General features: G+C 36.5%; 3 protein-coding genes and 5 non-coding genes across 10 annotated transcripts; 6 read left to right on the top strand and 2 right to left on the bottom strand.

The window, feature by feature from the left end:
• The first annotated feature begins 76 nt into the window (after nt 1-76).
• Nucleotides 77-247, top strand: C27H6.12. The gene has a single exon (NR_069242.1). It is a non-coding gene; the product is annotated as an Unclassified non-coding RNA C27H6.12 (non-coding RNA).
• A 2,267-nt stretch (nt 248-2,514) lies between these two features.
• On the top strand, nt 2,515-12,373 carry unc-41 (Putative stoned B-like protein; the record flags this gene model as incomplete). 3 transcript variants are annotated; one of them, NM_001269228.3, is made up of 12 exons in its annotated part: nt 2,515-3,300; nt 3,677-3,743; nt 6,011-6,162; nt 6,635-6,679; nt 6,797-7,079; nt 7,252-8,160; nt 8,211-8,338; nt 8,582-9,331; nt 9,503-10,567; nt 10,825-11,457; nt 11,751-11,896; nt 11,943-12,373. In NM_001269228.3, the coding sequence occupies 12 exons, from the start codon at nt 2,527-2,529 to the stop codon at nt 12,070-12,072; spliced, it is 5,082 nt and encodes a 1,693-aa protein (NP_001256157.1). The 3 variants fall into 3 exon arrangements, with proteins under 3 accessions (NP_001256157.1, NP_001256158.1, NP_001256159.1); NM_001269229.3 differs by lacking the exons at nt 2,515-3,300; nt 3,677-3,743 and having other exon boundaries at nt 6,016-6,162; nt 11,943-12,368; NM_001269230.3 differs by lacking the exons at nt 2,515-3,300; nt 3,677-3,743; nt 6,011-6,162; nt 6,635-6,679 and having other exon boundaries at nt 6,878-7,079; nt 11,943-12,072.
• Nucleotides 8,482-8,549, top strand: C27H6.5. The gene has a single exon (NR_003468.1). It is a non-coding gene; the product is annotated as a small nucleolar RNA C27H6.5 (small nucleolar RNA).
• C27H6.10 lies at nt 12,371-12,630 on the bottom strand. The gene has a single exon (NR_069241.1). It is a non-coding gene; the product is annotated as an Unclassified non-coding RNA C27H6.10 (non-coding RNA).
• A 2,826-nt stretch (nt 12,631-15,456) lies between these two features.
• Nucleotides 15,457-15,508, bottom strand: C27H6.11. Its single transcript, NR_069240.1, has one exon. It is a non-coding gene; the product is annotated as an Unclassified non-coding RNA C27H6.11 (non-coding RNA).
• A 750-nt stretch (nt 15,509-16,258) lies between these two features.
• On the top strand, nt 16,259-18,006 carry madf-4 (MADF domain-containing protein). The gene is made up of 4 exons (NM_073164.4): nt 16,259-16,565; nt 17,083-17,455; nt 17,502-17,687; nt 17,738-18,006. The coding sequence occupies exons 1-4, from the start codon at nt 16,279-16,281 to the stop codon at nt 17,879-17,881; spliced, it is 990 nt and encodes a 329-aa protein (NP_505565.3). The 5' UTR covers nt 16,259-16,278; the 3' UTR covers nt 17,882-18,006.
• A 270-nt stretch (nt 18,007-18,276) lies between these two features.
• Nucleotides 18,277-18,756, top strand: T07C12.10 (uncharacterized protein; the record flags this gene model as incomplete). Its single annotated transcript, NM_073163.4, has 3 exons — nt 18,277-18,342; nt 18,390-18,602; nt 18,677-18,756. Exons 2-3 carry the CDS (start codon nt 18,416-18,418, stop codon nt 18,754-18,756), a joined length of 267 nt encoding a protein of 88 aa, NP_505564.1. The 5' UTR covers nt 18,277-18,342; nt 18,390-18,415.
• Nucleotides 18,757-18,919: 163 nt separating this feature from the next.
• On the top strand, nt 18,920-19,026 carry T07C12.17. The gene has a single exon (NR_069239.1). It is a non-coding gene; the product is annotated as an Unclassified non-coding RNA T07C12.17 (non-coding RNA).
• Nucleotides 19,027-19,368: the final 342 nt, after the last annotated feature.

Raw genomic sequence — 19,368 nt, 5'->3', positions numbered from 1 at the left:
AGTGCACAGAATCGACAAAGAGGGACCCCGGCAATTCGTAATACGTCTTCTCCACGTCCCTGACGCCGCGGCATTTCCCTTCTTTTTCTCCCGTTTCTCTATCGATTCTGACAGAGCACATAGTCCTCAGCAGTCGTCGTTTCGCTTATTCCTCGCTCTATTCGCCTCCTCTTTGAGAAAACGAAGAAGAAGGGGGAAAGAAAACGAGGACGAAAGGAGAAGACAAACGTCTTCTGGGAGAGCTTTTGCTTGGAGCCCCCCGAGCACAAGAAGTAGACTCGTATGCTCATTTTTGCAAACTTTCTGTGTTTATGTCTCGTTCTCTTTTTTGTTATAGACTTATTAGCAATTTTTATAGACACATTCAGAATATGGAAGTATGGAGTTTTTCAGTTTTCCCATCATTAATTATTAGTAAGGGTGCAAAACAGGGGTGTGCGGCAAATTTGCCGAATTTGCCGAATTTGCCGTTTGCCGAGCTCGGCAAATTTGCCGAATTTGCCGAGCACGGCAAATTTCAAAAAAGTAGATTTGCCGAATTTGCCGAGCTCGGCAAATTTTGAGATTTGCCGCACACCCCTGGTGCAAAAGTACTCGAACCAATAACTTTTCATATGCTAAAAGAGCTTCTAAATTCCACCTGTTTTTTGAATATTCCTTCAAAAACTGCAACATTGACTTACGTTACACATGCTTATATCTTTCAGGCTAAAGATTAAGTAGAAGATTAGAACATATCAGCTTTTGATTATATGACACACTTTTTAGACCAAAAAAGTTACATTCTGTTAGAGGACATACCGCTTGAGTTTGACTATTTACGCAAAGTGAACATTTGTATGGCGAAATGAAGTTAAGAAAGCATTGTTCTTGAAAAGTGTAACTTAGGTCACTGTTTCAAAAAATTACCGACCTAGGTTCCAATAACATGCTACATCAACAGATATCAATACATTTGATTCTTTTAAAATGCCAACAGCTAATTCAAATTTCGAAACAGAACATTGATATTATATATTAGATCGTATTTCATTTTAACGAATCCTTACCTACTGAAAAATGCGTATTCGATGATTTTCCATTATAGCTTTTGTAAATTTACTACTGATATTTTTGATCAAGTGGGATACAACTGCTAAAGTCAACCAAGGGTCTCACGCTTACCGTACTTCTCTATTACACGAAAAAGTTATAGATAATTTTTTCAAAAGATTTTTCAAGTCTGCAAATTCTGATCTTTATTTTGTTCAATTTGTGAATATTCTTTCCCGTCAAAATCAGATTGAGAAAAAAAGGAAAAATTCAGTTAATTCGCAATTTCTCCTTCCCTTTCAGGCCTCTCGCTTTTCCTCCCGTCGTATCTATAATTGAATGTGCTAGTACTACCAATCGGTGTAGTTTTCGAAGAATGGATTCTACTTTTATGGATTTAGAAAACAATATTATTTGCACCATTTTAATAAATAGTCATGCAATTGGGGGCTTACAATTAGAGAATAGACTCGTGAAATATTAAAAAATCACTTATCTCATACATAAGCACTCAAAAGAAAAAGTAGAAGAAGAGTCTTGACATTCAAAATCGTCTCCACTTTCATTTTATTTTCCATATTTTCTTTCCAAACCCTTCCATTCTTTTTTAGGCATGACTCTTCGTATTTTATATGCATAGAAAGCCTAGGAGTAATAGCGGAAAAGGAGAGACAGGGCAGATTGATGGGTAGATTTCATGGGTTAGGCACCTTTTTGAAGATGGAAGAAACGAATGGAATGGATAATCTGAAAATCAATATATTCTTAGATTCAGTATTTCGTGTTTCGGCTGAAACCCAAACTACCGGTCCAAATATCCAAAATATCAAGTTTCCACTTGTTGACACACAAATTTTTCGTTTCTTCCGTTTCTTCTTGTCTTTTGCAAAACCTTTTTTGACTAAATGACGTAGTATATTGCCAAAATCTAAGTGAAAAAATAACCTTTCATAGTCTGTTTTGAAACAAAACTAAAATTGAGCCAATAGATTCAATGCCTAATCAATTTTTAATGAGGTGCATAGTGCAAGAAAAATAATAATATATGTATATACAGAAACAACCAATTTTTCTCTTATCTCAACTAAAAAAGTAGATAAATCTTTCTTTTATTTCAATATCTATACAAATATACCATACTTCCAATCTTGTTGCTAAAATTTGTTTTGCACTTATTAAGCCGAACAGTGTCTGACGAATCTTGTTTTATGACTCTCTAGTTAATGAATGTTTTGTGCATGTTTTGTCAAAAAACCCACAGGTACCATTAGATCACTTAAGGGAATACAAAAATGCCTTCAGTAATTTAATTCTATCAATTTTTTGAAATCCCTAACTTATCGAGAAAACTTGAAAATTTTTTTTTAACATAAGACATGGTCCCATACCGTTCCTGATTTTTCCCAAATTTTAAATAACCTAGACAGGCTCCAATTCTTTCATTTCTTGTCTATTTATTCATTAATCACAATGTCCCTATATTTTTAAGATTAGATGTCTTGGAGAGACCGTGATTTTGATCCACACGGTGGCCGAAATGCTTTCCGATTAACTGATGAATCGAAACAGTCATCTTCAGAACGAGCAGCTTCAATGAGAGCAATGCGTTCATTTACTCAATCAATTGAAGATGAAGGTCCACCAGAATTACCAGCTTCACTTGACATCGATATGATTGAAGGAGTCAGTATGAAAACATCTGATACAAATGACACAATCATTGAAGTTAAGCCTGGAAAGGTGGATCCTCAACTTGGAGAGACCCAGAAATATAAAATGGCAGTACCTGGTCCCGGGCACTCTGAACAAGAACAAGAACTTCACAAAAGTTTGATAAGGGACGAAGAAGAAGATGCAGAAGTTGAACAAGTATTTGCAGCATCTGCAGAACCAGTTGTGACACCTCCAAAAAGTTTGAACTTCGCTGAAACAGCTGAAGAACTTCGGCACGCGTATGATCAGAAAATTCGAAAAAGGCCTACAACTCCAACATCTGCGTGTGTTTTAGATGGAATCGCATTCTTTGCTGGAAGTGTTGATGGTTCTAATGATACAATTCCAACAGATGCAGAGAAAAAGATTAAAGTGTCGATTCCAAGTGGTCGAAGGAGAAAAACAGAGAATATGTCATATTCAGAATTTTACGAGTCGATGGCAAATCAGATACCCGGAGGTGGTGGTCGAAGGATGAGTCAATCTGGAAGAACAACTCCCCTTCATGACTATGAAGGAGATATTCTTGATGAAAATCCACAATACAAGGATAAAGTAAGTAATTAATTATTATTTTAAAAAACCGAATACAAAAAGAGTCTAGAGCAGATATGGACGGCAATTAGAATTTTCGACAATCCAGCAATTCTTCAATCGCCAAAAATTCCATTGCCGCCCAAACATGGCACAATTATTAAAAACTGCTTAAATTTGATTGTAAATTTTTTCGAAACTTGAAAAAGCTATTTATAAGTTTTTCAAAATTTAAAATTAGCCAATTCTGCTTCATGAATTGTCTGCTGTGCTCATTTTTCGGACACAGCTTATCAAGTTTATAAATATTTTGACATCAAATTCTTACTATCGTTCACATCTGAAAAGTTAAAAATGTCAAAATTATTTCCAAATCAAAAAATACTTGTTTATTCAGGCTCCTCCTGCTCCGGTTGTTCATCGAAGGTCAAGTATCGAATGGGAAAATTTCGCCGACATGGAAGGTACGTATAAATTTACTGCACAAAAAAATCCCGAAATGTATGAATATCGTCAGAATACATAGTTAAACGAACCGAAAAGAAAAAAGATTGTCAGAAAGAATCGTAATGGGAAAAAAGATGGGGAGCGGATATTGAGAAATGACGTTGAGATATTAAGAATTGAATGGAGCAATAGCTGAAGGGTGGAGCAAAATGGGACAACTAGACAAACATATCTAGATTCCGTAATTGTCTGTCACCATGCTTTGGAACCCTCAATTAGACATCACTTTCTCATTCAAATATCCTCAACGACTTCATCTCAACTTCTGCTGCAGCTCCCTGTTCCTTCAACGAAAAATACTTGCTCCCATTTGCTAATCCCCTGTCCTCCCTTGTCTTTCACCCTGCTTTGCATATTTTCTCCTTCACTTCCCATGCTCTCTCACGTCGTCAGAAGCACGTAAAAACTGAATTGATCATAGAAGGGGTCGAGCAAAGAGAGAAAAGGGAAGAGGAGTGCGGAACTCTTCACTTCTTTTCTCTCCGCTTCTTCATTTTTCACACTTTCTTTACCTCATCTGAAACGGAAGATGTGCCACTTCTACTGCTGAGCCTGCGTCGAGAGAAGGGGAAGCCATCGGTGAATTGAAACAGCAGCGATTTGGGAGAAAGAGTTGAGAGAGAGAGTTGGAACCAGTTTTCATTGTCCTCTTTTATTTTTACTTTTTCATATTTTCTACTACTGCTTTAAGTTTATTTAATTTGAAATCTAGATATCTGCAACAGAGCGTACACATGGAAAAACTTTCTCCAGCACTGGAGCAGGTAGTTTGATAGAACATTTTATTTCAGCTGTTCCATTGTGTAGAATTCAAAATTTATTTTACTTGCAACTGGTTTCTGTTCAAAAAAAAATCAGTGTTAAGCCATATTATTTGAAACGGCCACAGTCTTTCCAATACTTTTTGTAGGGTCAACTGTAATGGTTAAAGATTAAAAAAAACAAATTACAACCTTTTCAAGTTGTTACAAAAATATTATCCACAAATAGCAGTTTTAATGCCATTTATATACAAGTTAAACTTACCGTAGTTTCTCTATTAGTCTTGCACCTCTACGGACCAATCGAAAATTAGTCTTACAGCCTCTATTAGTATTGCACTCTATAATAGTCTTGCACTCTTTTTTTTCTAGATCAGCAATTTTTTTGTAACTTCAAAAAATTCGTCATTGTTTGGCTGAATTAAACTTAAAAGAGTTCAAACAATTGATAAAATAATGGGCAAGTATTTACTTTGCATGGTTTAGACTGTTTCTAGTCAAGTTTTTTGACGAGAAATTGCAAATTTTACAGAGCTTTTGGATCTTCGAAAATTAGTCTTGCAGCCTCTATTAGTCTCGCACCTCTAGGGATCGATTGAAAACTAGTCTTGCATGCAAGACTAATAGAGGAAATACGGTATAAGTATAATAACTACTTTTCAAAATATGATTCTGTGAAAATTTATTAATGTGTTCACTATTCCCCCTATTAACGAAGCACCTGCCTATTCTATTTCGTAAAGCTCATCTCTTGGTTAATTTTAATTATTTCGGATACTTTTCAACTGAAAAAATGTAAATATTTTGTCTATTGATAATTTTTTTGATAAACCCAAAGACAAAATCAACAATCTTGATTTTTCAAAATTTTTATAGATGAGAAGCAGATTTTTCCAAAATATAAAAGGTATATCTATTTTTGTTTTACTGCTCCCTCAAAAAATACTCTAAATATCAAGAAGACAAATCGTGCTCATTACAAATCAAGACTCCCTCTGTCTCCTTCCCCTCTTGCCAAAAATAATTATCATGCTCATTGAGCAGAACCCTCTGTCCTCAACGACTCATTTTTCCTTTCTATTTTCGATATTGTAGTATTTACATGACATAAGAAATCTTTGATGTGTATTGACTTCTGAAACTCAAATAATTTTGTATCTTGTATCTATTTAGCCGCTTAAATGATGTCATCATTTGTAACCTGGTGACGGGAAGTAGAGGAAGCGTGGGCCCCGTAATTTGTGCATCAAGTGCACCACCGTTTGCCCTCTCGGCTCACACATTATTCACGTTTTCGCTTCCTATAGCTTTTTTTTAAATGCGATTTTTTCGCACTTTCAGAGATAGATTCAATAATTTGATCTGTTGATGCGGATAGTTTGACCTAGACCCCTCTTCATTATTAAAATCAAAAATGTTCTACTTATTTCATTAGTATACTATTTATCTTTTTTTCCTTCCAGACAAAATGGAACAAGCAGAAGAAAAAGCAAGAAAGGAAGAGAAAAAAGAAAAAGAGGAAACCGCGGAAGTTGCGCAGAACGATGATGTCACTACAGAAAAACATCAGAACGAAGTAGAAAAGTCGAAGAAGATGTTGAATTTCCTCGCGAAAGTAAGAATATAATGGGTTTTAAAGGGATTATATATGATACGTAGGTCGAATTTCAGTAGAAAATTGCAATTTGAAAAATAGTTACGCCAAAGGAAAACATGTGGAAATATAAAAGTTAAAAAATTTTGACATTTGTTACAAGTTAAGAACAAAACTTAACAAATCACCTTCAAATTTGTAAAATTTCAAAAAATCTGAACGTTCAGTAATTGCAACTTTTGTGATCTATCTTTTTGTAAAGTTTTCACATTTCAAAAATTGTTTTGAATAGTTTTAATATGTTCTTGTTCATGTCGGCCATAGGAGTGTTTTAAACAATGTCCCCACCGGCACCACTCCACCTTTGTTCTTTTATTATTCGATCCCAACACCTTCAACAACTTTTATTTTCCATTTAGTTGAATTGTTCTTCCTTTTATGCGAACTATTCTTTCGATATAAAATATTCTGATTAAATTAAAACAATTTTCAGCCTCCAACAGTGGAAATAACATCACCAGATGCACCACACCAAGGGGTAAGTAAGCTCATTTCTTTCGTTTCGGTTGTCACTATTCCTCGTCTTACGAAATCCGAGCCGATCGGATTACCACCCTTTCACGCCTTCCAATTTCTTTCATCTGGTTTTTTCTAGGCTTTTCACGACAACACTCCAAAAGAACCTAAAGTTGTTGAAGAAGAAGAGGACGACGATCTGCCAACATTCTCAGAAGATATGGATGAAGCAAGGCAGCAAGTGATGAAAGAAATGACTGAATCTGTTGTGAAGACTGAAAATGTGGAGAACGAGAAGCAAGAAGACACCCATATATCAGAAGGACACGTGGAATACGGTACAGAAGAATCACCTGCAGTAACTGATGGAAGTTATCAACAAGATGGGACTGAAAATGCTTATGATCCAAATGCTTATCCTGGTATGTTTTTTGAGTATTTTAGTTTCTACTTATTCGAATTAATACAGTATGAGCGTATTCCAATTAACGAAAATGAGAGCTCGCTTCTCTTCATCTTTTTTTTAGATAACAGTCGTTTGAAAACAGTAACTAAATGCAGTTTCTAAATCCGAAAACATATCCGAAATTTCAGGTTACATCTGGAATTATGAAACACAGGAATGGGAATACGATCCAAGCTATGTTGCTCCAGAAGAGCCTATCGACCAGTCTGCATATGAAGCACAAGCAGCAGCTTACGCTGAAGTCGATCAGAGAGCTGCAGAGGTCGTGTATCAACGAGAACATGCTGGATATGATCAAGGAGATTTTTACACTCATCAAGATACGAGCTATTCTTCAGAAGCATATGCTCACGATCAAGCTAAAGGATATCAAGATCCGAATGCTTATGGAGCAGAAGCTGCAGCAGACAATTCTCAAGAATACGACTATTCTGCATATGGAGGTTATGAAGGTTATCTAGCTGCATGCAGAGCATATGATGAAGAAAGTCAGCAACCACAATATGGAGAAACTGTAGCAACTGAAGCATATTCTCAGGATTATGGTTATGAGCAACAAGGTGATTATCATCATGAAGGAGTTGGAGCAACTGACGAAAATTCAACATCAGCAATATCAGGTTATGAACAAAATGGTGCAAGTACTTCCTTAGGATATGGTGATGCTCAAGGATACGATGGGTATGATCACAATGCGTCATACTATCAAGGCCAGGAATATCAACAAGAATATTATCAAAACCACAAGTATGAAAATTCTCAATATCAAGTTGATCAGCATCCAGCCGAATCAGCTGCTCCACCTCGACCTGTTGCTCCAATGGAACCACTTTTCAAACAAGCTCCTCCACAGCCAGATCCATTCGGATGGGATTCATCCGGTCACACAGGTGATGCTCCAACAGCTTCGGAACCGGTTCAAGAGTTATCTCCAACACCAGAAGCTTCATCATCTACTGGAACATCTGCTCCAGCAAGACCACCACCGGCAAGACCAGAAGCTCCAAAAAAGGACGAGACTGCTGTTGACGCAGCCGGTTAGAAATTCTCAGAGTACATAATTATAATACAATTCTTTGATTTTTAGCACCTCCGAGACCTCCCCCAGCAGCCCGTCCACCACCACCACGACCAGCACCAGCTAATAAAGAAAAACCGAAAGAGCCAGAGCCAGAAGAAGATGCATGGGCGCAGTTCAAACGAATGACGGAGAAGGTTTGTAGACACAAAGGGGATCCCTCTCTCTCTTTTATATACGCGTAGTTTTTCAACCCAGCGTTGTCTCTGTGTGGTGCAGTGGGGAAGAGGCGCGCGCGTCGTTCTTGGCATCGCTAGCTCGACCCTCGCGCGCTGCTATTTGGGCGGTGAAATTGTTGCACAGACCTGTTCCTATTAGTTCACTGAGGAAAATAGCAATCATGAGCCTTTTTGAAAATTTTTATTTTTTTAATTTTTCAGGTCAGCACTGCAGTAAAATCAACAGAGAGTACTCTGAAAAACTTGGAGGAGACATCTGCAGCGAATGACATAAAGGATGAAAGCTATCTAGCAAATGTGGGAGGCTCACAAGGATTTGTTAATGAATCGACACAAAAAGAGATTCAAAGGTTGACAGAAGAGAAGAAAATGGAGAAACTTCAGAAGAAAAAGCTAAAGCAGCAAGGAAAGAAAGCTGCAACCCCGACATTGGAACCTGATGAAGAAGACGCAATGGATCGGGCTGCACAAGAGTTAGCGATGAAAATGGCAAGCATGAGAAGCGATATGGCTGATTGGAAAGCCCCAGAAATGATTCCAGTTAAAGAAATAAAAAAGGCCCCAGAGATCAGAAGAGTAGATTCAGCATCTGCGATTCCCCCAAGAAAGAGAAGTTCAATAAAAGATGTTCAACAAGATTCTGGAGGTTCCCTTGAGCTTCCACCTCACCTAGCGGCTCCTCAAGATTCAATTGCCCCAAATCCAAAAGGAGATCATGCTCCAGATGATCCAATACTTTCTGCACCTGCATGGGCTGATTTTGAAACCTCTGAGCCAATGCTTCCACCAAGTGAATCTGGATTCTTCTCGAATAAAGATGCTTCAAATGAAGGTGGTGTGTCAAGAGATGCTACCGATGATCCATTTGTGACAACTGTAGCTAGTTCTGAAAAGAGATCTAGTTTTGTAGCAGATCCTTTTGCACCACAGCAAGCTGCTCTGATTGATGAGGTACGTTATAATGGGAAGTAATAAACATTACATATATCCAGCAAAAATAATAAACTGGCCCTATGTAAAAAATTAAGTAACTAAATTAAATTTAACTTCCGACTGCTTTGACACATACATGTTGGCAAAATGGGAGATTTTAACTTAGAATACTTGATGAATAATTTTCAGAGTTACGATCCATTTGCTGTGGTTGCAGTGGAAGAAGTCGTCGCAATGGCAAAAGCAAAAGCCGAACAAGCTGCTGCTAATGCTGAAAATGAAGATGATTTCTACAATGGACGACAATCTCCAACACTGTCAACACCAACTCCAGAGGGTGGCAGCCCAATTAGCCAGCAACGCCCAAATGCGTTTGAAGATGATTTCAAATGTGCAGAACTCACTGGCCTTGATACACCGACTCCGTTATATGATGAAGATGATTCTCAACCTCTCACAGACTTTATTCCGAAATTTGATGGAGATGGTTGGGATCTTATGGTAAGACATCCTATCAAAAAGAAGTCATTTATGGCTGAAAGATGTTGGAAACCTTGTTATGTTCGACTCCATGGACTGACACTGTATTTATACAATGACAAAAAAGATGCTCAACCAATTCAAGAACTTCTTCTTCAAGCAACGTATTCGTTGTCAGATACAACGCTTCAAGCATATGATGTTTATGGAAAGATTCACACTGTGAAATTGCAATTTGTAGTTTATAAAGAAAAAGTTGGAATTCGTCCAGGACAAATCAGTCGATTAGTTGATGGCCACATCACAAAATATGGTTTACCTCTAGAACATTCTGCTCAATGTACAGTTCTCTTAAAGTTCGGATCCCTGAATGCGTCTCACCTCCAAACTTTTGTCACGACTGTTGAAGATCTTTTATTTAAATGCAAAATTACTCGAACTGCAAAACCAGTTTACAAACAAGATGAAGTTCAAATTCATTGCTATGATGAATATTCTGCATTTGTAGACAAGGAAGGTATTCTGTCAGATCAGAAAGCCCGCGTTCGACTCTTTTGTCTTGCATTCCTCACAGGATCACCAGTTCTTGAAGTTGGATTAAATGATAGAAGACGACAAGGAAAAGAAATTGTTAGAAGGAAAGATATTCTGCCAATGTATACGGAAAGATGGATTCGATTTGAAGCTTTGGAGTTTCATTCAATTGTGAATAAACCAGAGTTTGATAAGGAACAAGTTATTGCATTCAGTCCACCTGATGGATGCTTCTTTGAGGTACCTTTAGAAAATTTTCCAACTCTTTCGAATTTAAACTCTCAGCTGTTATAAAATAATAAATCCAAAAAGTACTGGAAAACGGCAATATGGTTCCCATTATTTTTGTTATTTGATTATCAACCTCATTTTGTTAAAGTTTCATTTTCTTTACAAAAGTTCTACTTTTGTTTTAAAAAAACTAAAAAATATTAAAAAAAAAGAAAACTATATTTAGTTACCAGTTACCAGTTATCACATTATTTTAATATTTTTAGATAATGCGTTTCCGAGTACGTCCACCCCGCAATCGTGAAAAAGCAATGACTGTGAAGTCTATCATGAAAATTGCTGGATCGAAAGTCGAAATTAGAATTGAAGCAATGGCTGCTGCTCAAATTCAACGTACACGTGGATCCGATGAACGTCGTAATATACCATGTGAAGATATTGCAATACGATTCCCAATTCCTGAAGCTTGGATTTATTTATTCCGAGAAGAACGTCATTGGGGAGTAGGATCAATTCATTCCAAAAAACTTCGACCCGGAAAAGTGAAGAATCTCAAAGATCGACTTCTAGGAGCAGTTCAAGCAAGTGAACCTAATCTTATTGAATGTGCAATTGGAGAGGCTAAATATGAACATGTATATCGTTCACTTGTATGGAGGATTCCAAGACTTCCAGAAAAACATCATGCAGCTTACAAATCTCATTTACTAAAATGCCGATTTGAACTGTCATCGTTCGATTTAATGCCAGAAGAGTTTCTTCCAAGATGTGATGTTGATTTCACAATGCCTCTGGCAACTGTCTCGAACACTGTAGTAAGATCAGTATCAGTTGAACAACATGAAGATAGTGATCGCGTGGAAAAGTTTGTCAGATATGTTGCTAAATATCAGTATAAGGTATGTTTTTTTTGTAGGAAAGTTATTTCATAAAGGGATTGTTTATGAAACATTAAAAAAAGCTACTTTACGAACCATATAGTTGTTCCACCTATTCAGAATTTTTAGTACCCATCTAAAAATAGCTAAATCAATTCTTTCGAAGAAAAAAATTGTTAAAATGTGTGATTTTCAAATGTTTTTCAAAAAAACTCACTAATGTCGAAATTACATTTTAAAAAGTCGTTGAAGTTCTAATTTACAAGAGATTGAATTACATTTCAATAAAATATTTAAAAAAGTTTTTTTTCCAGGTTGAAATCGACTACGTGCAATGTGCCGATCTTGATCTCGACATGGCGGATCCATCAGTAAATCCTGAAGCAGCAGCAGCTCCAGTTCCAGAACTTCATCAACCAACATTTAATCCATCTACCCAAGAGTCTGATACTCAACAAGGGTATTTCATTTCAATTTATAAATCTTGAAAATCAAACTGTTTTTAGCTACCGAATTGATTTCAACGAAGCCGAAATGGGCGGTTCAAATCGTCGCGACGACTCGAGTTCCGATGAAGAACCTGATAGTCATAAAATGCCAATTATACAAATTGATATGAAGAATTATGGATATTAATTTATTAAATCGTTTTGTTGTGCTTCAAATATAGCTTTAAAATTCTAGTAACTTATTAATTTTCATATTTTATTTTCAAAAGTATTTTAATATTATTTTCAATTTTTCCGATGCTCGTTTCACTTCAAAATCTCACCCCAAATAGCTTCACATTGTGATCTCTTTCATTTGTTTTTTTGCAATAATTGATGAATTAATAATAATAATAATTATACAAGTCAGTAGATATGGTTTGAAAGTTTAGAAATTAGACGCAACACTTTTATAATGCTATAATAAAGTATTGAATTTATGAAATATGTTTTGAAAATTTCGATGCAATTCAGATAACTAAGAGCATGACCTCTAAAATTATACAACTTGCAAACCTAGCTCAAACTACGTACTTCCATTCATTTCACAAAACCTCATTTTTAGAAGAGCTGTTTTTGGCCAAGTGAAGCTCTTTGCTAGTGAGCGCGCGCGCATACAACCACGACCCACCCGCATGAAAAAACGAAAACGTACACCTCATCGGCTCATTCATGCGTCGTGTACACCGCCCCGACGATTTCATTTAGAATTGCGTTGCGTACTCGCGCTCGCGCTCACATCGACGTATACGCGAAAACACGACTTCAGGGGGGCAGGCACAGAGGCACAGAGCCCGGAGAAGGAGGAGAAACACAGCTCAAATATATGTTTGTTAGAAGACAGAGTGGCACCAAAATCAGTCTTAAAGCTAGAATCTATTGACGCGATGGGAAATGAGGGAAAACATCTGGAGGCTAGAAAAACTTTCGATCTGATATAAACATTTAGAACATTCGCTGGCGGCTATGACCTAACACTATTTTTAACTGAATCATTAGGAATGTGCCAAAATGAAAGTAGTTAAGTTTGAAATGCTCAATCAGCATGAGTAATATTTAAATACCAATTAAAAACAAACATTGTAAATTTTGGAGCACAATATTTTAGATATGGTGTTTAGAAAAGAGAAATACCAATCTAATCGTAAAATTGATACTTGACAATTTTCAGCATCCATCGAGAAAGCTCGGAATACAAATGGAACATTATCTTTTGTAATTTGAAATCGTTAAGTAACCTCTTGATGACCCTCTAGACATAACTTCAAAAATTTGAAAGTTTGAGCATAAATTGATAGTCTAACGAGTATTCCTTATGTACATATCGTCTGAGTAGAACAGAAGAAATTAAATCTCACTACATATATTCCCATATTGTCAGTCATATTTTTCTATTCGCGACGTTCTTTTTTTGCTGAAAAATGAATGTCTGTGGTGTATGTGCGTAGTGTCGTTGAGGCGTGGCAAGAATGGCAAATCGAAAAAAGGGAAAAAGCAGCCCGAACAATAATATTGCGTCCGTTTTCTAGCTTCAAAACTCTCGTCTTCTCTTATTGGACAACCATCCCAAACGTATGTTTCGACGATTGTGGAATGGCAAAGACGACGAAAACACAGTCAGTTAGCGTCTGCAAGTCTTGCCAATTATCGTAAAGGGGCTGCTCAATAGAAAATTGTCTCGATGTAAAAAGGAGAGAAAAACGATATTATTTTTTACTAAAACTATGATCCAGATATTTGTAAACTTATGATCTTCCAAGCTCAGGTCTAAACAAATCTTCCGATACTTCAACACGGATTTAGTGATTTCAGTGGAAAGAAAATTATAGACTTGGAAAAGTTATCAGCAATTCCTACCCTCAGATAATACTTCACACTTTTTGAAAAATAACAGTATAAGTCAGAAACATTGAGATGCTCAGATTCAAAATCTGATCAATGTTTATTCGCCCAGTTATCTAAATAACTAGGTTTGGAGCATTTCATTACAAAAGTAATCCGAGCCATTTTGAACTTTTAGGAACAAAAAAAATCACCAACCAGCGTCGTCTCCTAATTGGCAACCTATTTCTCGTAATTCGGGATGATCTTGTCATGAGCTCTTACTCATTCTCTCTCCTCAGAAACGGTGTCTCCTGCCGCTTTTAGTTGCGTTGCTTTTTTCTTCTTTTTTCGTGTTATCGTGTGTGAGTGCGTGAGTGTGTGCAGCTATTACTGCTGCGTCGGCGGCGGAAAAGAAGACTGCGACTGCGGCAACAACATCGCGCGGGGCGTCTCCTTCCATTTTGTGTCTCCATCAGCCTCCAACGCGCACGCACACATTCACACCAGCCACGCACAAATTTTCCATTTTTTCAGTCTCATTCGCGGCCCGCAACCCACCTCTCTTTTTCTCTAGCGGCAGCGTCGTCGGCGCCGCTCCTCCAGTTACCAGTAAAAGCTGTTCGCACTACCTTCTGCGCCGCCGTTCAGTGTTCTGTCAATTGTGTTGCATTAGATTGATGACAGAAATGGTTGTAACCGTCAACTTCTTTGTACGACTGGAAAGTAACAACTATCATAAACAGCGATACGTTTCAATAATACCGAATGATGATGTTCATTTTGTTTATTTGTTTTATCAGTTGTTCCTACTGTTGAGTGAACTGTCTTCTATTGTTGCGTTTAACTTTGATATTATAAAAACTTGCTCTAAAAATCTAAAAACCGCAATATAATATTTATGTTGGATTGAAAAACATTTTCCGGCAGTCTTCGTGAGAATAATATCCTCATCTCAAAAATATAACGTGTAGAAAGAAATAAAAGCTAATAGTTAAATGATATCTTGTCCAGTTAGTGTGGTATGTTGAGTTGTTAACAAAATCTCGGTAAATTAATCCATCTCCGAAAGAATAAAAATGTGTGCTATGTCTACTAAACAGGCTTAACTTTCCTTGAAGAGGTCATGCCAACTTTGCACAAATACTGTAACACAGTCCAAGGGACTCTCCCCGGGGAAATATTAGTTAAAAATATTTTCGCACTTCGCAAGGAGAAAAATACGTTATCATCCTTCCCAGACCATGTAGGTGCAGGTAGACCTACCTTTCCCCAGGAGGAAGGCTACTAAAAAGGTATAGATGTCTTTTTGGCTGCTCACTGAGCTTATAAATGTTTGTAAGAAAAAAATCCTACATCACAACCACGTATACATGCAACAAGGTTTAGAACAATCCGATAATTTTCAAAGGTATATAATAAATGAAAACCATGCGTTCAAAGAAGATGTTAATCCCTATCAAGATTTGGGATTCTCGCAAAATCTTTACAATTCTTTTTAACAAGTCTTCGTGTTCAAATTTTATTGTTTTTATCAGTACTTACTTTTTACTTTCTTGTTTTGTTAAGGCTACTTCCCAATTTTTAGCATGATATGTTTCCTAACATCTAGTAGAAAATATTTTCTACTTTTTATGTTCACGTTGAATGTAAACCATTCTAACTAACATAACTAGCAACCGTATTCCTTTTCTACCCTCCTGTCACTTTCTTGCCCTTCTGTCACCATATCTCATGCATGTTACAACCTTCTTCTTTTACATCTCCTTCTACTGCCCAATGCAGACCTTTTTTTCGTCATCGTTCGTTCGCCGCCCCGCTCGAAAAAGTCTCCTTCGGCGGCATCGTCGCCGTCGTAAACAAAGACACATCGCCGTTGGGGGCAGAGGGCGCGCACCTCCCGCGGCAACAATGCTGCACAACCGCTAGTTTACAATTTTTCTGTTTTTTTCCTTTGCGCAGTCGCATCGATGTACGTATGTATTTGAGCGCTGATGGCGACCTTGATTCGATGTTGCGTCCTCTGTCTCTCGCGAGTTTTGAAATATTGTTTCGAATTGATACATCAAATTTTCGCTTAACTCTGAACTATTTTCAAATCGAGGCCAAATTTATTCTTGTATAACTTTGACAGTTGCATAAGTTATCTTGAGTTCTGATCATTGCAAACACGGTGCAATTTTTTATTACCCAACCCTAGAATATTGCCTTTTTTGTTTCAAAATTAAATGCATTCTAGTTTAATGATGATGTGCAAATCTTGTTTGCGTTTTCTACGTGTATAATGTTACACTTTGAGAATTTTGCTGATGTGTAGTTATGATATCGTTTCATCAGCTTGTAGTAAATAAGCTTCGCATCATGCTCATGTAAGGAAGACATTTTTACCTCAAAAAATAATGATACATTTCTTTGCTGTAGCATTATGATTTTGAATTTAGTTAAATCTATTTATCGCACAAATGTTCTTCTCTTACATTAACTAAAAATAAATCAGTTCTTGATATAATTTCAGACTTCGTCCAACCAAAGGATGAACGATTTGAGAGCTGATTCTCCAAATCATGATCCTCTTGAAGATGACTTTACTCTAGCTCTCATCGATTCTGTTCAACGTAACCCGTGCGTGTACAATCGATATGATCCGCTGCACAAAGTCACTGATTACAAGCACGAGATTTGGAAGTTGATCAGTATTGAAATCGGATACGATGGACAACCAGTGGAATTGGAAAGAAAATGGAAACATATGAGAGACAAATATGTGCGATTGAGAAAACAGGATAAACAGAAAGCTCCAATTAAGAAAACGAATAAGTGGTCAGTTAATTATAAAAGGATCGTATAATAAAAATATTTTGGTTATTCGCGCTAATATAGGGCTACAATAACAAAATTTCTTAGCAGTAGCGTTTCAAAAACTTTTTGGAAATTCTAAACATTTATGTTCAAAGGGTAGCAGAAACTCGGTTTTCATCTACATATAATAATTTTGGAAGACAGCCTAAAAACTGTTTTTATTTTACAACTTCATAGTTTAATTCGGCGCCCATTTTTTGTATATACACATTCTAGGAGTTTGAATATGCAGCAATGCTCGAAATCACTTTGACTGAACTTTTTTTTAAATCCAAAATTTTTTGAAATGTTTTATTTTTATATGATATCAGGTTGGGTGTATTTTAACTCCCCACGGACGGTACTTAACTTTTAAGCAATTTTTCAAATTGAAAATTATGTTTTCTAATAAATTCCAACGATCGAGTTTTTGTAACTCTGAAAGAAGATAACCAGAGAACCAGATCGTAATCTCGCAAACAGCTTTAAAAATTTTTAGGTACAACTACTACCATAAAATGTCCTTCCTGGACCCATACGTTGAGCATCGAAATCGGAAGAGGCAAAAAGACTATCTTAACAGCAATACTCCTGATTTCTTGGATGATGATACTGCATTTCTTGATGGACTTTCAGTGAAGGAAATGTTGAAACCCGAATCTCTGTTGACTTCAAATGATGCAGGTTACAATTCTCCACATACTACATCGAGTTCATCATCTTCTGGTAGCAACAATAACGGACGTTTTCTCGATTCTCCAACTATTGATATTGAAGATGACAAAAAGAATCTGGCACTCATTTATGACAAATTTGTTGCGAATCAAACAGAAAATGAGAAAAACCATAGATTTTCAAACAAACACGGAAAAGTTAGTTTAGATGTGCAATTTGTGGATATTAATTTTTCAATTCTAGGATCTTCTGTTCTCCACAACAAACACTTTAATTGAAAAGTTAGCAACTACCTCAACAGCTCCCAGTTCTTCTCGAAAGCGTAAACCAATTCCTGTACAGATTCTACCATCTTCTCCACCTCCACAAGAAAAGAACACTAAAATCGAGCTGTTAGAGGATATTCTCAATGAACCAAATGAAGATCAGGTGAAATTTTGTACTGCGATTGATATATGTATATATATTTTTAATTTTAGGTATCTTTGTTCGTACGTTCCATTGCAAGAACATTGAATGACTTGGACCGTGAGAAGTTTGCAATGGCTCGCGTGGAAATTTCAAAAGTCTTGTACAAAATCGAGTTTGGAGACAATCAATACTCCGAACCTGTTCTCATGTGAATAAACAAAACTCATCCTAATATTTGTGATCTCAACTTCTATTCTCTTTTTCACCTGTCCTAGATACTCGAAAACTATTTTCCCGGTCGTATTTCGTTCTAAAACATTTCATAAACAATTCCCCTAAAACTTGAAACAACCAAATATTAAAAATGGCACAGTGAAAACATTAGTTTTCAATTAAAAAGGAATAATCTTGAATGTTTGAATATAAGAAGAAGAAAATAAGCTTTCTGTGCTACATTTGAATCGAACTGATATTGAAAAGAAACATAAATTCCAATTATCTATAAAAAAAATTACAGAATTAAATGCGTATTATTTGTGCGTGAAATTCAGTTTTCTCCATTCCAAGAACGAACTCGACAATATTTCAGCAAAGGCCATGCCCCAGCCCCAAAAAAAATACGTCCACTTTCTGAAATCGAAGCATAAAATTGTGTACTTCATTTTGTCAAAGTGTGAGTTTTTGACAACTGTTCCGTGACAATCTGTCAGTGTTATACAGGATACCATAAAGAACTGAAATAGAAAATGCTTGTCGAACTCCTTTTTCTCATCATTTTGCTTTCAATGCAGCTTGTCGGGTGTCAGAAGAAGAAGAACGATGCTACCAAGTTGAAACCACGTAACCTCGATAAACCTGGTGGAGGTTCTGGTAGAGCTCCTTTCGATAAAAAACCTTCGTCTGATGATATTAAGAATTTGGAACCTGTTAAAGGTTAGTTTAACATTGAGCATATTAGAGCTTCTAATTTGAGACTTCATTTTTTTTCTTATGATTCATTTTTCCAGAAGAAAAAATGGCCGAACGTCCTGCTGATGATAATGAGACAATCAACGATGCAAAATCAAACTGGGGAACTGTTTCTTGAACTCATCTTGATTTTATAAATTTGTTGAATTGAGAATAGTCTTCAAAATATAATTGAAGCCCTATATATTTTTTCTTCAACCATATAGTTTTCACAATACTATTAGCAACTAGTTCGTTAACAACCAATAGTTCTTGTCACCCAGGATCTCAAGTTGCTTAGCGAGATCACATCAAGAGCACAAGATATGTTTGTTTCTTCTCTTAACACATCACTTATCCTCTAGAAAAGTCTTTCGAAAGTGCTTATCTCACGGCGAAAGAGTTCGCATCTCTGAAGGAAGATACGGACCTTAGTTGATAATCAACAAACACAACGGAAACGGCTCACTTCGAGAGGTCAATGAGGGAGAAAAACTAAAAATGATTTGAAGACAGCCGAAGAGAACTTTTTGCTGCAGAATTTGCAGACGAGAGTGCCAAAGATCTTTCTGGCAAAGGAGAAAACTGATTGTTGAAATATGTTCATTGAGATTAGTGTAGTATATGTTCGGTCTGTATCTAGTAAGATTGAGATAATTTAACTCAAATTAAAACTATTAGTATTGCTGGAATTACTACACGCCGTATATCTTAAGAAGGAATTTAAAGCCAACAGCCGCAGCCAGTAACA

The sequence above is a fragment of the Caenorhabditis elegans genome, chromosome V (assembly GCF_000002985.6).
Source record: "Caenorhabditis elegans chromosome V".
Classification (NCBI taxonomy): Eukaryota; Metazoa; Nematoda; class Chromadorea; order Rhabditida; family Rhabditidae; genus Caenorhabditis; species Caenorhabditis elegans.
This window is presented reverse-complemented; position numbering and strand designations above follow the sequence as displayed.

Bases quoted from the DNA above. Each gene is read 5' to 3' on its own strand.
- madf-4 (NM_073164.4), top strand. From the start codon at position 16,279: ATGAACGATTTGAGAGCTGATTCTCCAAATCATGATCCTCTTGAAGAT. The intron at 16,566-17,082 runs GTCAGTTAATTA...AAAAATTTTTAG, and splicing joins ATTAAGAAAACGAATAAGTG to GTACAACTACTACCATAAAA. The intron at 17,456-17,501 runs GTTAGTTTAGAT...TTTCAATTCTAG, and splicing joins TTTCAAACAAACACGGAAAA to GATCTTCTGTTCTCCACAAC.